Source organism: Oncorhynchus kisutch, linkage group LG7 (genome assembly GCF_002021735.2).
Source record: "Oncorhynchus kisutch isolate 150728-3 linkage group LG7, Okis_V2, whole genome shotgun sequence".
Classification (NCBI taxonomy): domain Eukaryota; kingdom Metazoa; phylum Chordata; class Actinopteri; order Salmoniformes; family Salmonidae; genus Oncorhynchus; species Oncorhynchus kisutch.
In genome coordinates this window covers 36,479,866-36,499,609 of record NC_034180.2, presented here as the reverse complement: position 1 = coordinate 36,499,609, position 19,744 = coordinate 36,479,866, and the positions used below count along the sequence as shown (strand labels likewise).

The window sequence follows — 19,744 nt, the reverse complement described above, 5'->3', positions numbered from 1 at the left end:
ACGACAATGCATTGCATCGCCCACTCTTTAGTATCTTTTTAACTACCTCCTCCCCTCTCCAGGACCCCCTTCCAGTGATAGTGATGTGATTTCGCAGACTGTTTGGGGGCTAAGTCTTATTGAATCTGACCCCATTGTCTTCATCCACAGTTGAATTGTACTTAGCCTGCCATTAACACCGTTCTTGTCTAGGTTTAAGCACCACATGCAGGGTTTCATATAACTGTATTTTATATGACCATGTCAAGAATACTATATTAGCCTTTAAGTGAAGACAAGAGGCAGTACTAAATATTTCAGGTTTATTATTGACCTAATTTTCATATTCTTATTGAGATGGAGGTATTTTTTGAATATTTGGTTACATTTCCCTCCAAATGAAATGCAACAGATCAAACATTACATGTACTCAATGTACATCACTGTGATCAATGTCCATCACTGTGATCAATGTCCATCACTGTGATCAATGTCCATCACTGTGATCAATGTCCAGCACTGTGATCAATGTCCATCACTGTGATCAATGTCCAGCACTGTGATCAATGTCCATCACTGTGATCAATGTCCAGCACTGTGATCAATGTCCATCACTGTGATCAATGTCCAGCACTGGCAGCACATACATTTTAATGTTGACTACATTACACATTGCTTGGGTGAATGTCAGAATTCAACACATATTTCAGTGTCCCACTGGCACTGACTCTAATGGGGGAATAATCATTAGTCATTTAAACATAGTTTATCACACCATAACCATTACATTAACGCCTTCACATACTTGCAAATGTAGACCCCTGATGACAAACTGTGTCCTTTATATCTTCACATGAACACGTGAGGGTTGTCTGATGGACTGTGAGATGTCTTGTGTTAAGTTAACACAGTGTTGTGTATGCCTTAACACGTACGTGTGAATACTTGCTTGCTCTAGTTAAAAACCTTTACTGCAATGGGCTAAATCAGGGTCACACAGAGTGTTTCTTGGTAGTCAAACAAATCTACTTTGGAACAATAGTATACACCTCACACTCATGGTTATTATAGTCTTTGATTTTGAGGTTGCATTCCAATTTGACACTTTATATACATCACAGAAGACTAAAATATAACAAAACCGTTTGACATAGAAACACCAGATTTTCTGCTTCTTAAAAAAAATAATGTTAATTAATTATGAAATTATGAAAAATATGAATAACATTCCACCCACGAGGCCACTAGGTCATTTGATTGCAGGGAAGGGCTACTGTGTATGAGTTGATCAGAAGAAGGTAAGGAGATGAAGGGGAGTTAAACATGGGTGTGGGCGTAGGGAGGTGGGGGCTGTAAGGGCGGGGTGGGGCTGCAAGGGGTGAAATTGTGTCCCTTCTGCAATTGGCTGCGAGTCTAAATGTCTCATTATGCGCCTCATTGTTCCTTTGTTGGGGTTGGGGGTATAAATTCACTCCTGTAGGACTGCAGGGGGACAGACCCCCGACGAGAACCAGACACAGCCTGCGCCTGCTGTATCTAGCTATCTACTGAACTCTGACAGAAGTGACAGTGAGAGAGCATCGGCCCTCAGGGAACTGTGAGCTTTCCTACTCAGACAACAGAGAGTGAAGAAAGATCCAGCTTTTTGTTTTTTGTTTTCAAGAACTTTTCACAAACATCTTTGGCTCTAACCTCAATTGCTTTGTGGTTTTAGTTGTTTTTTTCCACTCGTGTTTTACATTTATTTTCTAAACATCATCTGTTGAGATGGACTCTGATGCTGGCTCCAACTCCAGCCGCTCCTCATCTCCAGATCTGGTGGTGGATGACTCCATGGGCAGCTTCTTCTCCAACAAGATGTTCCAAGCCTACTGCCGGGAGGAGGGGGCAGCCAGGGCCGCTGGGCAGGGCAGGACTGACCGCTGTGCTGGGGGAGGCAAGAGCAAGACCCTCAAAGAGGGTGACGTGCAGGACCTGAGGCTGAAGGTGAACGGCAGGGAGAGGAAGAGGATGCACGACCTGAACCAGGCCATGGACGGCCTGAGGGAGGTCATGCCCTATGCCCAGGGGCCCTCCGTCCGCAAGCTCTCCAAGATCTCCACCCTGATGTTGGCCCGTAACTACATCCTCATGCTGTCCAGCTCCCTGGAGGAGATGAAGAAGCTGGTGGGGGACGTGTATGGAGGTGGTGGTTCCCAGAGTCGCACTAGCCACCGCCGGATCAACCCTCCGGCCCCCACAGCTCACCTCCCCCTACACCCCCTGGCCCAGTCCCTGCACTCCCTGGTGGGTAGCACGGCCTCGGCTCTCCACCACCCTTCGCCTCTCGCGGCTCCAGCCCCACACTCACCACCCTCTGCAAGCTACCTGGGCTTCCACCATGCACCCGTACAGAGCCTGCTGAAAGACCCTCTCCACCTAGCCAGCTCCTACAGGCACTTTCCTGGTATGCCCTGTCCCTGCTCGCTCTGCCAGCCTCTACCAACCAACGCATCCACCCTGCATAGCTTTTCCATGGGCAAGTGAGCAGGTGACACCCAGGACTGAGCTCTGTAGTTGAGGCCCAGTGCCCACCCCAGGACTAAGTAGTGGACTGAGGACTGAGATAAATTGTTGGTTGAACTGTAAAATACATTGGTAGCCCCCAGGACCTGTACATATTTTGTATATATCTTCTATTGAGTATTCCGCTGCTATTTTTCTAAATTACATTCCTTGATTATATTGAAAACATTTAAATGCACACACAGAAACACTTAGATAATTTAAGCCAGATAATTTGGTTATGCTTTGTATTTCATACTATTGTTCTTGAAGCTCTTTTTTGAATGTAACAGCGATAATATCTGCTATTGCTATTCAATATCGGAAATTCAGTGTTACTGAAACAAATGACAAAGATGGAAAGTGCTGTGTCCTTCTGCAGGTGTCTTATTTTCCTAAATTAAACCTTTAAAAAAATACATGTTCTGCTGTTTTGCTTGAGACATAAATTGCTGTAAATCTATTTACATCTGTTTCCATTTTATTTGCATGTGTTTTTCAGCATGTCTTTTGTCTTTCTCATTCTGAAACAGGCTACGTAGCACTACAACAGTAAAACACAAAGAGCGATATCCCTATCAGTTTACCATCACTGTGCACTGCACAGGGAGGTGCAGTAGTTAGTGGTGCTGAGCAGGGGAGGGGAGGGGTGGGAGAGGAGAAGTCTACCCTGAGCTAAAGAGAGAGAGAAGGGCCAGACAATGCAATGCTGCAGAGGGAGGCTGAATATGGCACTCTGAGCTCTGGGATCATCCATCTTCACCTCAACAGGGTGTGGGAGATGAAAGGGCAGTACGGGCGCCAGGACGGCGCGTCACTTTTGTCTGGCACAGGCAGGGGACAGGGCTGTGGCCCTCTCATCTATGGGCCAGAGGATTTGTCACTGTCCCTGTATTCATACCTATGACACATCAGAACAATAAGAGTAAATACGTGCCGTTTTTACTTAGGATGTTTCAACGTAAGAATACACACCAAGTCTCATATGGCACCATTGCAATTTCAAGTGTTTGAAAATCAACAGATCAAAACAGAGGATATCAAAGTTTTTGTTTTTCAGTTTTTAAAAGATCAAAAAATATATATTTTCATGAAATCAATGATATTTTAAAACTTTATAGTCAATGATTGACTAACTATACCAAACACTTCAGCACAATGACATATGTGGGATGGATGACACAGACGTGTATTTACTCAAACCCACAACAATGGCTCACCCTCACTTAGCAACAAATCAAGCGTGTAAAATACATGCTTATCCTCCCATGGCTGACGGATGAGGTGGAGATCAGGGGAGAAATAAAGAGATGTAACTCCTCAGTCCCCCTTCAACCCCCTCCTCCATGAGAGCTCTGAATAGAGCTGGACAATAGCCATGCACGGGACACAAAGACCGGGGGAGGCCAAGCTCTCGTGCCTGGGACACAGGCCCCCTCCATTCAATCTACATTTCATCATGGTAACAAGCGCTGTTGGGCCAAAAGGCCTGACACATCGCCCGCCACAAAGGCGGTTAGCTCTAATTTATGGGGCTATTGACACTGTAAAGAACCCCTGTCAGTACTCTGGGACTGTCAGCTGTGGGACGTCCCAGTGGGGGGAGGCAGCTGCCAGCCTAGCCCGGGGAGGGGCCTTCTGTGGTGGGGACAGGCGCTCTGGCATCACCTGGTCCCTGGTCCCCTGACACTTGGATCCTGGGTCCTCCCACTAGGCCCCCCTTTATTTGGGCACAGGTGGGAATGGGAAGTAGAACACATTGTGGGGATTAGTGGGGTCGGCCTCCCTTTGGTGTCCTCCCTCCTTTAGGTGGATAATTAGGGACATTGACTTGTGCAAAGCTGGTGTTTCCTGATCGTTAGCAGATGGTGTTAACCCACGGAGCAGCAGCAGCAGGATGGAGAGGGTGCGGGAGTGTGTGAGGGTGTGAGGGTGTGTGTCTGTGTGGTGTGCAATTGATATGCATCTTAAATCATACAATACTGACAGTGCCTTTCTGGGCCATTATGACCAGCCACTGTTGTCATCATAGTGCTTTTACCATATGCTGACCTGTTATGTGCAGTCTGAAGTATATACAGTATGTTGGGAGCATATGCTGTGAATATGCTACCACGTTTACGGCAATCCACATCAAACACATATAACATAGGATGTGTGAATGTAAAAGGGCTTTAAATGTAAAGGTTTTGTCATGTTTAATGACTGCAGGCCTATTTCTACATTACCACGAACAGCTTGACAATATTTGCCGCTTATCCATTAAAAATGACACTCAAAAACAAAATATAAACATTAAGGGCAAAAACATTCTAAAATTCAACAGCTTTTTCAGTAGGAAGAAAAAAATCTGAAAGCGACACAATGCACTGCAGCATCAGAGAAAAGAAAAGTCCCACGTTTTTTCAAATGAGTGGAGAGTAAAGACTGTGTGGTCAGAATTTTCACTATTGTATGCAGTAGTCATGATCATGATAGCTGATGGCCCCCACCCCATAGACACAGATGGATGAGTTAACAGGAGGGAATGCTAATCAATAGAAGGGTGTGTGTTACCCTGGGCTCAGCAGTAGACAGGATCGACAGCGTTAATTAGGGAACTGAAGGAGCCAATTAGGGGGATTGAGGGTCTGGACAGGAGAGACATATTGGAGAACATACGCACACATTGTGCTGCGTCTGGATACAGGGGATCTTCAATTAGGGGAGAGCTCTCCTCCAGAAGCTTGCAGCCTGACCATTTTACTATCAGTTCAGTAAAGTCGGGATCCCTTCACCCTGCATACTGATGAGGGGGAAAGCAGCTGGGATAGGGTCAACAACCCACTGGTCTGGGAATTAATGTAGACCCATTAAAGATCGAGTCACATACGGGCGGATTTGATTACTAATCATGTGGCTAGGTGAGTTAAATCTTATAATGTGTTGCTTCATTACCTACATTTTCAGACCTCTCTCTAGGAGAGAGTGCTATTGACTGGCAGGCCAGATTTTTTACTTATTTATAATACTGAACAAGCTCAAACTAATTAAAAAGGATAGGGTATAGACCATGAACATTTTCATAAACCATTTAAAAAGTAATTGCATAATGCGCATTCCATTAAAATTAGTGATACAAACTTTGAAAGGGCATACTTAGCCAAATATGCAAACCTATAACAACTGGCTCAGCCCTAAAGGCTTATTTTGAAATATTTCGATAACTTTCACTTTAGCTGGACTTGATAATAAATACAAGTGGGTGCAAGGTTGGTGTTCAATTATGATACATTTTGTAAGGAGAATTTGAACGCAATGTTAGATTTAGTTTTCATAAAGTTATTGCACCAGCAACGCCAGCGCAGCAGCCTACCAACGCGAAGCTTGATCCTTTGCAGACACCGTAGTCCTAAAGAAATGCCCAGAGCGTAGCTAGCTAATAGCTAACAGAATTAATTTGGAAAATAATAATAATACATTTTACATCAGCTATCTATCCTAAAACTGTATTTACTAGAAGAAGATACAAATTGAAAAACTGCATTTTACAAGCTTCTTCCTCATTCAGTGGGGTCAGAGTTCAGTAAATATTGGTGATGTCATGGTCTGAAGATGGCTGAAGGGTGAGTGTGAAGTCGCAAAATAGTTTTTGTTTTATAAATTAACCGTCGTAATATATCCCACTCTCAGCATGTTTTTCTTTCATGTAATATATTCATCCCTTCATATTTAGCTATTGCCACATTCATCTATTTCAAAACGATGCAATCAGTTGCTTTGTCTGGTTCTCGAGTCAATCGGGTTTTGTTTACCAAAAATATTGCACCAGCTGTTTAGCTCGATGGCTAGCTAGCAGTGGCTAGCAAACTGTTTACTGCCTATTCGCGGAGACAGACGTATTAATAGTGTGTTGTAAATATTAACAGTGATTGGAAAAATACAGTTCCATGGTTTCCACCGTAGCTTTGTTCGCTAACAGCTAATGCAAATTCACTGGTGTTGGTTAGCAATTCAGCTAAGCTGGCTAGATTGTTATCAAATACTGCATAGTTTCCTAAGAACGCGAAGCGAGGTGACCATCTCTTTCGACGCCATGCGCACTGTCATCCTGCCTGACCTGGTCGTTAATGGCCTAGCTAAATAGTTATATAGCTACAATGTAAGCTATGCATTTCACCATTAGTACCTGTTGATCACGTTTTAATACTCTGTCATCACTATGTCTCTTTACTTCAGAGAAAGCTGTGACGGTTGGTGGGGAGGCTGGCTTCAACAAAGCTTCCAGGCCGTCAAAGATAAGGTAGACATCCATGCTAGCCTGCACGAATCCCCAGATGATCTCTCTAGTATCACAATGAGCCGCAAACTATTGTGTTATGTTCTGTGCATCAAAAAGGCAAATTTAATGTCTTCAATATGACTCATTATAAAACAAGGTGAAAATCAATAGTACACTGATAGTACACTGAGTACACTGATAATACAGACATATTACTGTACTCTATTTGCACTTGTCAATGTAACTCCAACATTTTATTGTTTTTGCAGTCATCAGAGGCATATGAATTTATAAAGCGTGACCTGACAGAGTTCTCCAACGTGGTGCAACATGACGCTGCGTGCTCCATCGTGGCCACAGCAAGCGCCGTTAGAAGCAAACTAGCGGTAGGCCATTTGGTTCTTTACTAGTTTCACATTTTAATGTCACGTGCATAAGTAAAGTGAAATGTCTTTCTTGCTAGTTCTAAACCCAACAATGCAGTAATCAATACAAATGTAACACTAAAGATAACATAAGGTAGAGCAAAACCACACGAGAAATAGAAATAACTAGAACATGAGAAAGTAAGCAAACATACTATATACAGGGTCAGTTCCAGTACCATATTTATAATGTGCAGGGATACTGGAGGGATAGAGGTAGATATATATAGGGGTAAGGTGACCAGGCATCAGAATATATGGTAAACAGAGTAGCAGCAGTGTATATGATGATTGTATGTGAGTTGGTGTGTGTAGAGTCAGTATAAATGAGTGTGTGTGTGAGCAAATGTTGGAGTGAGTGTTGGCGTGTGTAGGGCCCTGTGAGTGCAACTACAATCCAACAAATAAATACAAGGGTCAACTCAGGCTGTGTAGCCATTTTTTTAGTTATGGGTCATAGTGACCCATATTAGATAAGTTCATATGAATTACTACTTGGTTATTTATAGGCATATACGTCCTGACTGTTGTATGTCACCTTTCCCACTTTGTTTCAGGTGGAGGGCTCCTCTGATACCACAGAGAAGGTGAAGAAGAGCCTATCCAGTTTCTTAGGAGTGATAACAGACACCCTCGCTCCTCCCCAGGACATGACCATCGACTGTGATGTCATCACGCTAGTGGCAACTCCAGCAGGCACCACAGAGGTGTATGACAGCACCAAGGTGAGTATGTTAATACTTTGTTCAGCTTATCACTATGACAGTGTGATTTAACAAATTAAGGACTAGATACCATGCTGTTTTACATTTACTGCTAATATACCAGAATGTTTCTCAGAAATTATGTATTAACATCATGTGTTATAATTTTTCCCCAATCTGTTCAAACATGTAAGTGTGGTCAGGTTTAGAAGTGTTACTGAGCTCCAGAGTAGAGGCTGGTTAATCCACAGGATTTAGCTTTAGCCCTAAAATACGCAAATCAAAGAAATCATTTTTTTTTTTAAATTTAAATCATAAAATAAAATAAATACGCACAAAAGTTTGGACACACCTACTCAATCCAGGGTTTTTCTTTCACTATTTTCTACATTGTAGAATAATAGTGAAGACCTTAAAACTACTATGAAATAACACATGGAATTTATATATACACTACCGTTCAAAGGTTTGGGGTCACTGAGAAATGTCCTTGTTTTTGAAAGAAAATTTTAAAAAAATTGTCCATTAAAAGAACATCAAATTGATCCGAAATACAGTGTAGACATTGTTAATGTTGTAAATGACTATTGTAGCTGGAAACGGCAGATTTATTTTATGGAATATCTACATAGGCATACAGAGGCCCATTATCAGCAACCATCACTCCTGTGTTCCATTGGCACATTGTGTTAGCTAATCCAAGTTTATCATTTTAACTTCTTGATGCTACCCATCCGTTAAGCGGGATAATTGTCATCAGCAACCGCTGAATAGCATAGCGCCCCAGTCAAATAATATTACAAAAAATATTCATGAAATCACAGCTTAGCCTTCTGTTAATCCACCTGTCGTCTCAGATTTTGAAATTATGCATTACAGCGAAAGCAATCCAAGCGTTTGTGTAAATTTATCGATCACATGACAAAACATTAAGTACACTTCGCATCAGGTAGCTTGCTCACGAAAATCAGAAAAGCAATCAAATTAATCGTTTACCTTTGATCTTTGGATGTTTTCACTCACGAGACTCCCAGTTACACAGCAAATGTTCCTTTTGTTCCATAAAGATTCTTTTTATATCCAGATTCTTTTTATATCCAAAATACCTCCGTAAAGTTCATTATTTCTGGACATTTTGAGCCTGCAATCGAACCCACAAATGCTGATGCTCCAGATACTCAACTAGTCTAAAGAAGGCCAGTTTTATTGCTTCTTTAATCAGAACTACAGTTTTCAGCTGTGCTAACATAATTGAAAAAGGGTTTTCTAATGATCAATAAGCATTTTAAAATAATAAACTTGGATTAGCTAACACAACGTGCCTTTGGAACACAGGAGTGATAGTTGCTGAGAATGGGTCTCTGTACACCTATGTATATATTCCATTAAAAAAATCTAACATTTCCAGCTACAATAGTGATTTACAACATTAACAATGTCTACACTGTATTTCGGATCAACTTGCTGTTATTTTAATTTACATTTTTTTAAATTTTCTTTCAAAAACAAGGACATTTCTAAGTGACCCCAAACTTTTGAACGGTAGTGTATATATTGAGATGTAACTGTTAAAAGACAATAGTTTACAGCATATTAGGCTATTGAAAGCATTAGCATAATGTTATCAATATACTAAACAAACAAAATACGGTCTCTTTTTGTTGCAATACTAGATATCAGAACACATGTTATGTCACATGATCATTTGAGTTACAGTGTGTGTTTTGTTCCCTAGGCTCGTCTCTACAGTCTGCAGGCTGACCCTGCTACATACTGCAATGAGCCTGATGGTGAGGCAGTACACATGTTTCTTTTCTATCTGTCTTCACTATTCTCATTAAAGAAAAGGTCATGTGCCATGCAACGTCACTAACCCGGCTTCATTCCCTCAAAACATAAAAAAGCCGTCAGAATGACAAGGGACTTACACCCATATAATTACTCAGTCTACTCTACCCTAAATGTCCTCAGCTGCACTCCAATACTTTATAAATCATGGTCAAAGTCAACTCCTATTACAATGAATGCAAATAACTTGGCAGGACAAGACATGGGTAGTTTGCTATGCCACTTATTTTCATGCAGTTCTTAAACGGACATGAAAATATTGTTTTGTGTTTTTAATTGTGTGTCCTGTGTTCTGTCCCAGGTTCCCTAGAGCAGTTTGATGCGTGGCTCTCCAGCTTCAGCCTGGAGGAGAGGAAAGGAGAGATCTCTGACCTCCTGGTCAACACTCCCTCTATCAGGGCCCTTTACACCAGAATGGTACACTTTCTAATAGGGTTGGGCCAAATTACAATATGTTAATTTATCAATAATGATTGACAGCCGTTGTCAATGGTGACAACATCGTGATGTGACAGACAATGGTTTATCCTATTTGAACCTGGTGCCGCGCAGTATTCAATAAATAGCCTATGCTATATAGGCCTTCAGAACGCAATAAATTAATGTAGGCTAGACAGAGTGAGGAATTTCACCAAAGCTTTGCAAAATGTCCAGTCAGAAAGAATTGTTTCTCTCACTTTGTCAGATGCGTGGGCCTTATAGCCTAAATCTATAAAACATTTATAACGGACACCTTAACTATATTGTGTTTAGCTGTTTTCAAAAACATCGGGTATATTGCCTTGTCTCGCCATTCATTATGAATATGACTTTGGGCTAGTACGCTTTCATCGTTTTATGCATGCAAGCTTTCTCTTTCAAACAATGAATTCATCTGGTTAACGTGCTCAACATCTGCTCTGACGACGACGAGCTCATGTCAGAAGGAGACGACACCTGCGAGGGTAAAAAAAAACACCCTGTTAAGAACTCTATTTTTTTTTTTTTTTATATATATATTGACTTTCATCTCAAAGTTGTTTGAATAGTCTAAAAACATAAGGTAGCCAGTGGACTAATAATGGGGGAGATCAAACAATATATCAATGGACTGAAAAAATGTAATGAAAAGTTTAAGCTTATTAAGAAAGAAATGATCCGTGTGGGGCCCACAGAAGCAAACAGGGTCAACTCCCTTCAAAGCACGTCGACAGGTCTCCCACAAGGTCAAAAACGGGGACCCAAACCAGCAACCTATCAGCCACCAGCCCAAGCTCCCAACCGCCAGGCCACCAGCCCTCCAGGATCCCTCCCCCACAGTTCCCGAGAGCTGCCCCCCCCCCCCCCCCCCCCCAAGCCAAAACAAAATGCATCAAGGACAACAAAAATCATAACAGCAGGGCCAACTGAATACATTTGAGTGCATTTATGGCACTATTTACATGTATGTCTGTGCATGTGTGTGCGTTTGAATGAGAGTGTGTATATGCATGTACATACGAGTACGGACACCTGCACGGTAACAGCCTTAGGCAAACAAGCATTAGATGTAAAAACGTTGTCCGTCATTCTATCCCCCTCCCAGCAACTCCACTACCACTTGTCTCCAATTCCACATCCCAACCCTCAGCTTCCCTCAGCCCATCCCACCGATCTCTGCTGGCCACCCTCTTCGGATTTCTATGCACCATATATCTTTCAACTGTGCTGTGATGTTTAACATCTAATTGAATAGAATCCACAAAATTGTGAGTTAAAGTTAAATACTTTAAATGAGAGTATTAGTAATTGACTGACCAGTTCTCCCAACAATTCTATTTCTTGGGTAAAGTTTTGATTCATGTTATGCATTTTCAGCCATTCCTGAACCTGAGACCAGAAACAGGGTACCTGAGGGCAATACCAAAACAAATGGTCTATTGATTCTGTATCCTCCCCAAAAAATCTGTAGAGCTGCAATGACTCTATGCTCCAAATATTCAACATTTTGTTGGTGGCAAGAATTCTGTACAATAATTTTAGCTGAGAAGCATGAAGTCAAATCAAATTGTATTTGTCACCTCCTCCAAATACTACAGTTGTAGACCTTACTGTGAAATGCTTACTTACAATCCCTTAACCAACAATGCAGTTCAATAAATATATAAGTAAACAAAAAATAAGCAATAAAATAACAATAGCAAGGCTATATACAGGGGTACCGGTGCCCAGTCAGTGTGCGGGGGTACAGGTTAGTTGAGGTCATTTGTATTTGTAGGTAGTCATAAAGTGACTATGCATAGATAATAAACAGCGAGTAGTAGCAGTGTTAAAAACAAAGGGGGAAGGTCGCCAATGTAAGTAGCCTGGGTGGCCAATTTATTAATTGTTCAGCAGTCTTATGGGTTGGGGTAGAAGCTTTGGATAAGTGAAGCTTTTAGAGAGCGGTTTAGTTCTTTTCGATTTAATAATCTCAACCCACCCACTTCATATTCATTATAGAGATAGGCATGCTTTATCTTGTCTGGTTAATTAAGCAACCCAGATAAAGCAAAATATTTCTTGCTCATATAATTTGAAAAACGAATCATCAGGAGTAGGCAGCACCATAAGTGAGTAAACTGAGACATGAATAAGGACTTAATCAGGGCAATTTTTCCATAAAATAGACAGGAATTTACTTCTCCATGGTTACAAGTTTTCTATTGAAATTCATTGTGGAGAGCTCATTTATATTTTTTGTAATATGCATACCAACTATGTCTACTTCACCATCAGCCCATTTTATTGGTAAACTGCAGGGATTGCAGGGATCTAGTTTACGGACTTAATATAAAACTTGAGTCATCGGCATACATGGACACCTTTGTTTTTAAGCCTTGGATTTCTTATCCACCCAATGATTTATAACCTAACTCTTAATGCAGTAAGACAGCCCGTTCATCTTCAGTTGACTGTCACTTTGCTCCGTCATGTGTACGAGTCACACACACACACCTGTTCCATGCTGAAACTCCACCAGAAAGAAATATTAGAAAAGATTTGCCTGCACTTAGCGTCTGCCCAGGCTTTCAGTGTTATCTTTAGTCATGTTTTATATTTGTTTATCTTTTTGTTGGCCAATACCAGCATACATCACAATGTTTTATGAGTACATAATCACGATAGGACAAAGGTTGACATCGCCCAACCCTACTTTATAACCCTCCTGTTCAGAACTTATCTCATAGAAGTTAAATAGAAGTGAATAACTTTTTTAAATGCTCTGTGCGTTGAGTAAGTATTTTCATCCATAGGTGCCAGCAGCTGTAGCCCATTCTGAATTCTGGCAGCGGTATTTCTACAAAGTCTTTCAGTTGGACCAGGTAATTCACTCACTTTTTTTTGTTTTGTTACTGGCATGTATAGCTCTCATGAACCATCATGCACCCTCTTCTATCAGAATCCCATGTTAGAATGTAAACTGCGCCCCTGCTGGCCAGTTGTAGATCACTTTGGAGAGAGGCTCCTACCTCAGAGTAGAGCTCTGCTACCCAACCCGAGCCCCCAATATTATATGTAGAGTTAGGGCTGGATAGTGGCTGTTTTTTCATCAATAACTAGGTTACGGGCAGAGCTTGAGTATCACTAAAGAGGATTTTGGGGCTCCCGAGTGGCGCAGTTGTTTAAATGGAAACGCAAAGGGGGTTACCTAGTCAGTTGTCCAACTGAATGTATTCAACTGAAATGTGTCTTCTGCATTTAACCCAACCCCTCTGCCCAGGGAACAGTGGGTTAACTGCCTTGCTCAGGGGCAGAAAGGCACTGCATCTCAGTAATAGAGGCGTCACTACAGACCCTGGTTCGATTCCAGGCTGTATCACAACTGGCCGTGATTGGGAATCTCATAGAGCGGCGCAGAATTGGTCCAGCTTCGTCTGAGTTAGGGTTTGGTTGGGGTAGGCCGTCATTGTAAATAAGAATTTGTTTTTAACCGTCTTGCCTAGTTAAATGAAGGTTAAATAAAATGCAAATAAATTAATCACTAACATTTTGAAACTGAGCCATTTGCTAGTGCTATGCTGTGCTGTACAGTGATATCTGACTAAGATCATAACATTGTCAGAAGTGCTTCAACCTCATCAAATATAAGACAGGAGAGATTATTTCACAGAAAATAATAATATTCCGTGAGTATTGTTAGTTTAGAGTGACTAACTGCTCTCTGTCTCGTCAGTGAGCAGAGCAGCCCAAGCGGAGCTGTTGCCATGGATACTCAGAGCTCCATGAGTAGCTTATGGATTTACTAACAGAGGAAGTTATTTCTTATTTCTGGCCGAGAGGGCCTTATATTTGGCAGAGTCAATCGGACCTGGGTAGGATAAGGGTTGAACGTAGCGTGCATGGGTAGGGCTCTGGCTTACAATTCATGCCTGTGCAGGACTCTACCTCAGAGCTCTGGTAGCTTAGTAGACTCTTGGAAGACTAATCTTGGCACACAGAACCAAATCTCCCGCTATTTGATTTGGATTCGGACACTTTCCTGTGTGTCCTAACAAAGCCCAAGCCCCCTCTTCCAAAGCTCATTCCAATCCTCTCCCTCCCTTTCTGGAAAGTGCATGTATTTTTATGATATTTTGTGTGCTGCATGCTGACAAAATGGAGGTATCAGACAATGTATTCAGTGCAACTATTTCACAGGTAAGCTATGTTTATTAGAGAATTTCCCAGTTAAAATCCCTGTCCCCACTTCATATCATCACCTTATCTGATAAATAGATACAGTAAAAAGCCGGTAGTGTTCTGCTGATGGGTTACTAATGTGACTGACCACCAGGAGGAGGCCAGGCGAGTGGCCTTGAAGCAGAGAGCAGAGCAGACTTCCCACACAGAGGCTCTGGGCTGGGAGGAGGAGGATGAAGGTATGTTGGATAGGGAATTTCACAATGGTGAAATGTCTTCTGTGAGATGTGACCTGAAAGAAGTCAGTCAGACTAGTCAGGTCTGTCTCATGACTCACTGTTTTCTCCCTTATTTCTACCCCAGATGACTTCCTTGGCGCCACGTCTTCATCTCGCCTGGACTTCACGCCCCCATTGGACGACCCTGCTACCCAGCTGTCCCCACTTACACCAGTCACAATGGCGACGACCCCACTCAGCCCCATCCCGTCTCCGAGCGGGGAGCGCTCCTCTCCCCTCTCCCTGAGCAGCGACAGTGGCAGCCTGCCCACCCAGGTGGAGGTGAGACCAGCCAGGCCACAGCCTGCAGTCGTGGAGCTGTCCCAGAAACTCAGCAAGGCCAGCCTGGAGGAGAAAGAGCCAGAGGGGCAGCAGGAGGAGGAGAAGAGGGTTCAGTTAGAGGCCCCAGCCCAGCCTGAGCCCACAGAGAAGGCTACAGCTGAGAGAATAACAGTCCAGGCCCCAGCTACCACAGTCCAGGCCCCAGCTACCACCATCAGACCAGAGACTGAGGGGCCCCAGGACCTGAGGGTGTTTGAGCTCAACTCTGACAGCGGGAAGTCTACACCTTCAAACAATGGCAAGAAAGGTAAAAGGACATTCTATTCAGTTATTGGTGTGAGGGCCTAAGCTGTTCATCAAATCAAAATCAAACACATTTTTATTTGGCACATGCACCGAATACAACAGGTGTAGAGTTTACCATGAAATGCTTACATATGAGCAGTTTCCCAACAATGCAGAGTTAAAAGTAAGAAAACTGTTCTAATTAGTGAATAAGAAGGGAAAAATGGAAACGGTAACACAATAAAACAACAACAACCAGGGAATATATAAGAAGTACTGATACCGAGTCAATGTGCAGGGGTACGAGGTAGTTGAGGTAATATGTACATGTAGGTAGGAGTAAAAGTGACTAGGCAATCAGGATAGATAAACATAATGTGTGTGTGTGTGTGTGTGTGTGTGTGTGTGTGTGTGTGTGTGTGTGTGTGTGTGTGTGATCAATATGCATGCGTGTGTGTGTTGGAGTGTCAGTGTAGTATGTGTGGGTAGAGTTCAGTGAGCGTGCATAGAGCCAGTGCAAGAATAGTATTCTAGAAGAGTGTTAAGTGGTCCCATCTGATCCTGTGCTTCACCGTGACCCCTGCAGGGTCCAGCACAGATGTCAGTGAGGACTGGGAGAAGGACTTTGACCTGGACATGACAGAAGACGAGGTCCAGATGGTGCTCTCTAGAGTTGAGGCTACAGGAGAGGTGGGCAATAAATACAAAATGTTCCTGTTGCATTTCTTCTAACCCTAAACTGTAACAATAAAGAACATGCCTAGTTAGTTCAATTATGTTTAACTAAATTAAATGTTTTATTTTTCAGCTGGAGGAGGACTGGGAGAACTGGAACTGATGATTGCTGTGGCATACTGTTTCTATCCCGCCATTAAAGCGAGTTCTCGGCAGACGAACCATGCTTAACGTGTTTTACCTCTGTCCACGCCGTCACCGTGTCACGTTTGTTCGTAGGGGAATGTCCCTTTGGTTTGGACCATGTTGCTGAAGGCGCTAGCATAGCAATGGCAATCCAAGACAATACGATTAGAGCCAAGGCACCATCAGCTGTCAGTTTGTGCATATAGGTTTCAATGCCGATTTACTCAGTCTTTTTGGTTATTTCTTGAAAGCTGCTGCTCCCTCTCTATCTTCTGAAATGCCATTAAGTACATGTAAATTGTTGCTAGTGAACTTCTTCAAAGTTATGAGTGGCGGGAATTATTACTTCACTTTAGGCTGAAGAATAGCCATTAAACTGTCACGCTGCCTATCACCTTTCATGAGATGAAATTCTTCATGTGATTTATTGAATGGTGAATATATCGATTTAAACTTTTAAAAAAGAAACTAACTCGTCTATCTTATGCAAGTGAATATTCATAAGAGAGCATTCATTTCGGATTCACTCCCAACCCCAGATACATATGACCTTGGCAGACGAGTGATAGTGTAGACAAGATATCCAAATGTTTTGTCACACATTGCCATTCTGTCTGTTTTCATCCCTGCCCTGCTAAGTAATTGACCTGAACATATCAGCTCTTCTGTGACCTCCATGGGCCACGTTTCTGCTTTAGTTCCTGTCTCTGCTACAATCATCTATTATTCCATTAGTCCACGTCTAATATTATTCTGGATGGGTAAGGGTCTCATTTATTGTCAATCGTCAAAAGAGAAGATGATAATGACGCAATAAAGAGGCTGCAAAATGTTTCAGGTGCCATGGTGCCAGAGTATTGGGCTTGGATGTCTGAGGAGGTATGGCCTGTTGTCATGTTATTTCTGATGTTAAATAATTAATGAGATCCCACAGCCTGCTTAGTATGGACATATATACTGCACAATAGCTCTGAGTATGGAGTTGCAGAGAGCCAAGAGGAAATCAGGGCTTTGTCTGCTTGATTTATTTAACAATACAGTATAGACTAGCTTCATTCTGCAGTATTGCTTCATACTATTCTGCTATTTTATTGTCATAATTGTCTTCTAAACTGTGGCCAAGACTCAAAGCATAAAGATTTAGTGTATAGATCTCTACAATTACTGCTTTTCATGTGAATGTTGTTATTTCTCTGAGCATTGTTTTGCATGTCAGGGCAATCACTTATGCAAACTGTTGTACAGCAGGTGTACTGTTTTAAGTTGTAAGGTCGCTTACTAGCTTGTAGTTGCTAAAGGAATGACCTGTTTATAATGAATTGATTGATATGTTGCATGTCTCAAGTTATCTATGTATTTCACGTTAATACATATATTTGCACTTTAAACAATACGTTTAAAGCTGTTAATTTTAGGCAATTATATTTTCCTCTATTTTTCAAATGATCATTGTCATTAAAAAGAGTCTCATGTAAATGAATAGTTAATGTGAGTTGGATTTCCAAAAAAGATCATGTTCCTAATAGGTACACTTTTAGAAAAAAATGGCTAAAGCTGGGTTTCTAGAAAATGCTAGAAATGTGAACTCATCAAGAGCTGAACGTTCAGGGCATCATCTTTGCCATTATGTTGGCACACACCTTGCCAAGGTAACGTCGTCAGACAGGTGTCATCATTCTGGTTTTACGCACCACATGGAAGGTTGACAGTTTATTTTGGTTGAACGTTTAATTTCTTTTTGCGGGAAAATATAAAGTTTGATTACCGTGTAAAAAGGTAAGTACATCAGTAGACCCTAAGCAACTAGCATATTAATCATAGTTGTAGCCTAAACGTGTCAAATCCTACAAACCATATGATTAGTAGCGATTGAGAATATCCAACATGAACAGACTATAGTTTGCCGGAAGAGTTCGCTGCCCGGAAAGGCATATAGGTGTACTAAACTTCCTTTTTGCGGAAAAGACATACCAATCAACATCATTACGCTTCCATTCAAATATGTCAGAGCAAGTTTTTTTATTCTCACTGATAGCCAGCTGCGTAGGAGTCCAGGGTAACCCCTGCCTGGCCATTTGGCGTGATGAGGCATGTGTGGAGCCCAATGTGAGCGAGGCCTCGCAAAGCACCGAGAACTGAGTAGGGAGGCCGACCAGCTTGCCTATAAAGGGAACCTAGCAGTTCAATTGCAGGTGATACAAATGTGAGAGCTACTGTATAATTAGGGGACATTAGCTTTTAAATCAAACCAACTATTATTCTTTGTTAAACAGTTTTTTTCTTATGTAGTTGTACCATAGAGTGGCCCAGCATCGGCTGGGGTAGGCGTCATTGTAAATAAGAATGTGTTCTTAACTGACTTGCCTAGTTAAATGAAGATATTAAAAAAATACACTGATGGATGTCTCACCTCCTTTTGGGAGGAGCAATGGAGTGTCATGATGTTGGCCTGGGGGGTAGGTTTATGATAGTCATAAATAGCTCTTCCCCACAGTTTCCTCTCTCGACCCTACTGATGTGAAATTTTAAAACACCTTGGTTAACATAAAGATTCTGGGAACATCAGAAGGTGTGGGGAAATAAACTATATTCTGGTAATCCGACCAATTGAACATATGCGGTGGTACTTAATGAATATGATGTCAGTTCGGTTGTCATCTGAGACATTCTCATCAATGATAAGATGACATAAACTCTACAGTGGAAAGTCTGCACATTGTAGTTATCGGATTCACATGGAATTGTTGTTCAATTTAAATGTTTGAATATAAAATTATTGGTGAAGCGATGAAATGTAATTTTAGCTTCCAAATGAGAGATTTGGGTTTTCATAAGGTTAGGGCTATGCTCAATCAGTGGCCCCGCCCCTGTGAAGAGACATGAGTTCTAAAACTTTTCAGACACACCCTCCTCTCCCTTCCTATATAAAGACTTGACGACAATATAACCTTCTGTTCCGAGGATGTGAGGACGACGGTCCGATGTCAGAATGGTTCAGATAATAACTACAGAATGAAGCCAACATCAGCTTGAGCTTTGGTTGCGAATGGTATGATCTTTGAACTCTTATTCACTACAGAAGTGATACCTCCTAGTCGTTGAGTGAGCAACAGCAGCTGCAAACGAGGGTTAGGAAGGAACAGACAGAGTATCCCGTCTATCACACAACGACTTTACTACAACGTATCCAATTGACCACCAGAGACATTCTTCAAAGGACTCGGTTTGGCAACACGGCCTTCCATCTACCGCCAACCTACCGAAGCGCAGCTCAGAGTAAATATTTATTGCATTTTCCTTTTCCAAATGGGCGGTAATTTAGAATGCATAAAATACTGTATTTACGATAGCACAGCTTCTTCCTTTGGTCCTCAGTCTTCCCGCTCTTTCACTCAAACCCAGCCCTTTTCTTTTGTGTAACCAGCTGTCATATCTGTTCTCCCCGCTAGGGACGTTTTCCTTTATGACGTAATTTGTAATCAAGGTATGATTAATTCTGTGTATATGTAATTCTGTGTGATTAGTTAGGTATTTAGTAAATAAATAATGAAACCCAATTTTGTATTGCTGATTCAACTTGTTAGCCAGGGTTCGTGAAGATAACCAAGAATTTACAACTTTCAGATGAGACTGAATTAAGGTGACGATTAATATTGA

General features: G+C 41.8%; 2 protein-coding genes across 2 annotated transcripts; both read left to right on the top strand.

Moving 5' to 3' along the window:
• The first annotated feature begins 1,496 nt into the window (after positions 1-1,496).
• LOC109894571 (oligodendrocyte transcription factor 3-like) lies at positions 1,497-2,505 on the top strand. The gene has a single exon (XM_020488156.2). It carries the CDS (start codon positions 1,747-1,749, stop codon positions 2,503-2,505), a length of 759 nt encoding a protein of 252 aa, XP_020343745.1. The 5' UTR covers positions 1,497-1,746.
• Positions 2,506-5,904: 3,399 nt separating this feature from the next.
• Positions 5,905-17,567, top strand: LOC109894570 (BSD domain-containing protein 1-like). The gene is made up of 11 exons (XM_020488155.2): positions 5,905-6,128; positions 6,742-6,805; positions 7,054-7,170; positions 7,767-7,934; positions 9,649-9,703; positions 10,063-10,178; positions 13,016-13,084; positions 14,536-14,620; positions 14,745-15,248; positions 15,813-15,916; positions 16,035-17,567. Exons 1-11 carry the CDS (start codon positions 6,118-6,120, stop codon positions 16,062-16,064), a joined length of 1,323 nt encoding a protein of 440 aa, XP_020343744.1. The 5' UTR covers positions 5,905-6,117; the 3' UTR covers positions 16,065-17,567.
• Positions 17,568-19,744: the final 2,177 nt, after the last annotated feature.

Bases quoted from the DNA above. Each gene is read 5' to 3' on its own strand.
- LOC109894571 (XM_020488156.2), top strand. From the start codon at position 1,747: ATGGACTCTGATGCTGGCTCCAACTCCAGCCGCTCCTCATCTCCAGAT.
- LOC109894570 (XM_020488155.2), top strand. The intron at 9,704-10,062 runs GTGAGGCAGTAC...GTTCTGTCCCAG, and splicing joins ATACTGCAATGAGCCTGATG to GTTCCCTAGAGCAGTTTGAT. The intron at 15,917-16,034 runs GTGGGCAATAAA...TTTATTTTTCAG, and splicing joins GAGTTGAGGCTACAGGAGAG to CTGGAGGAGGACTGGGAGAA.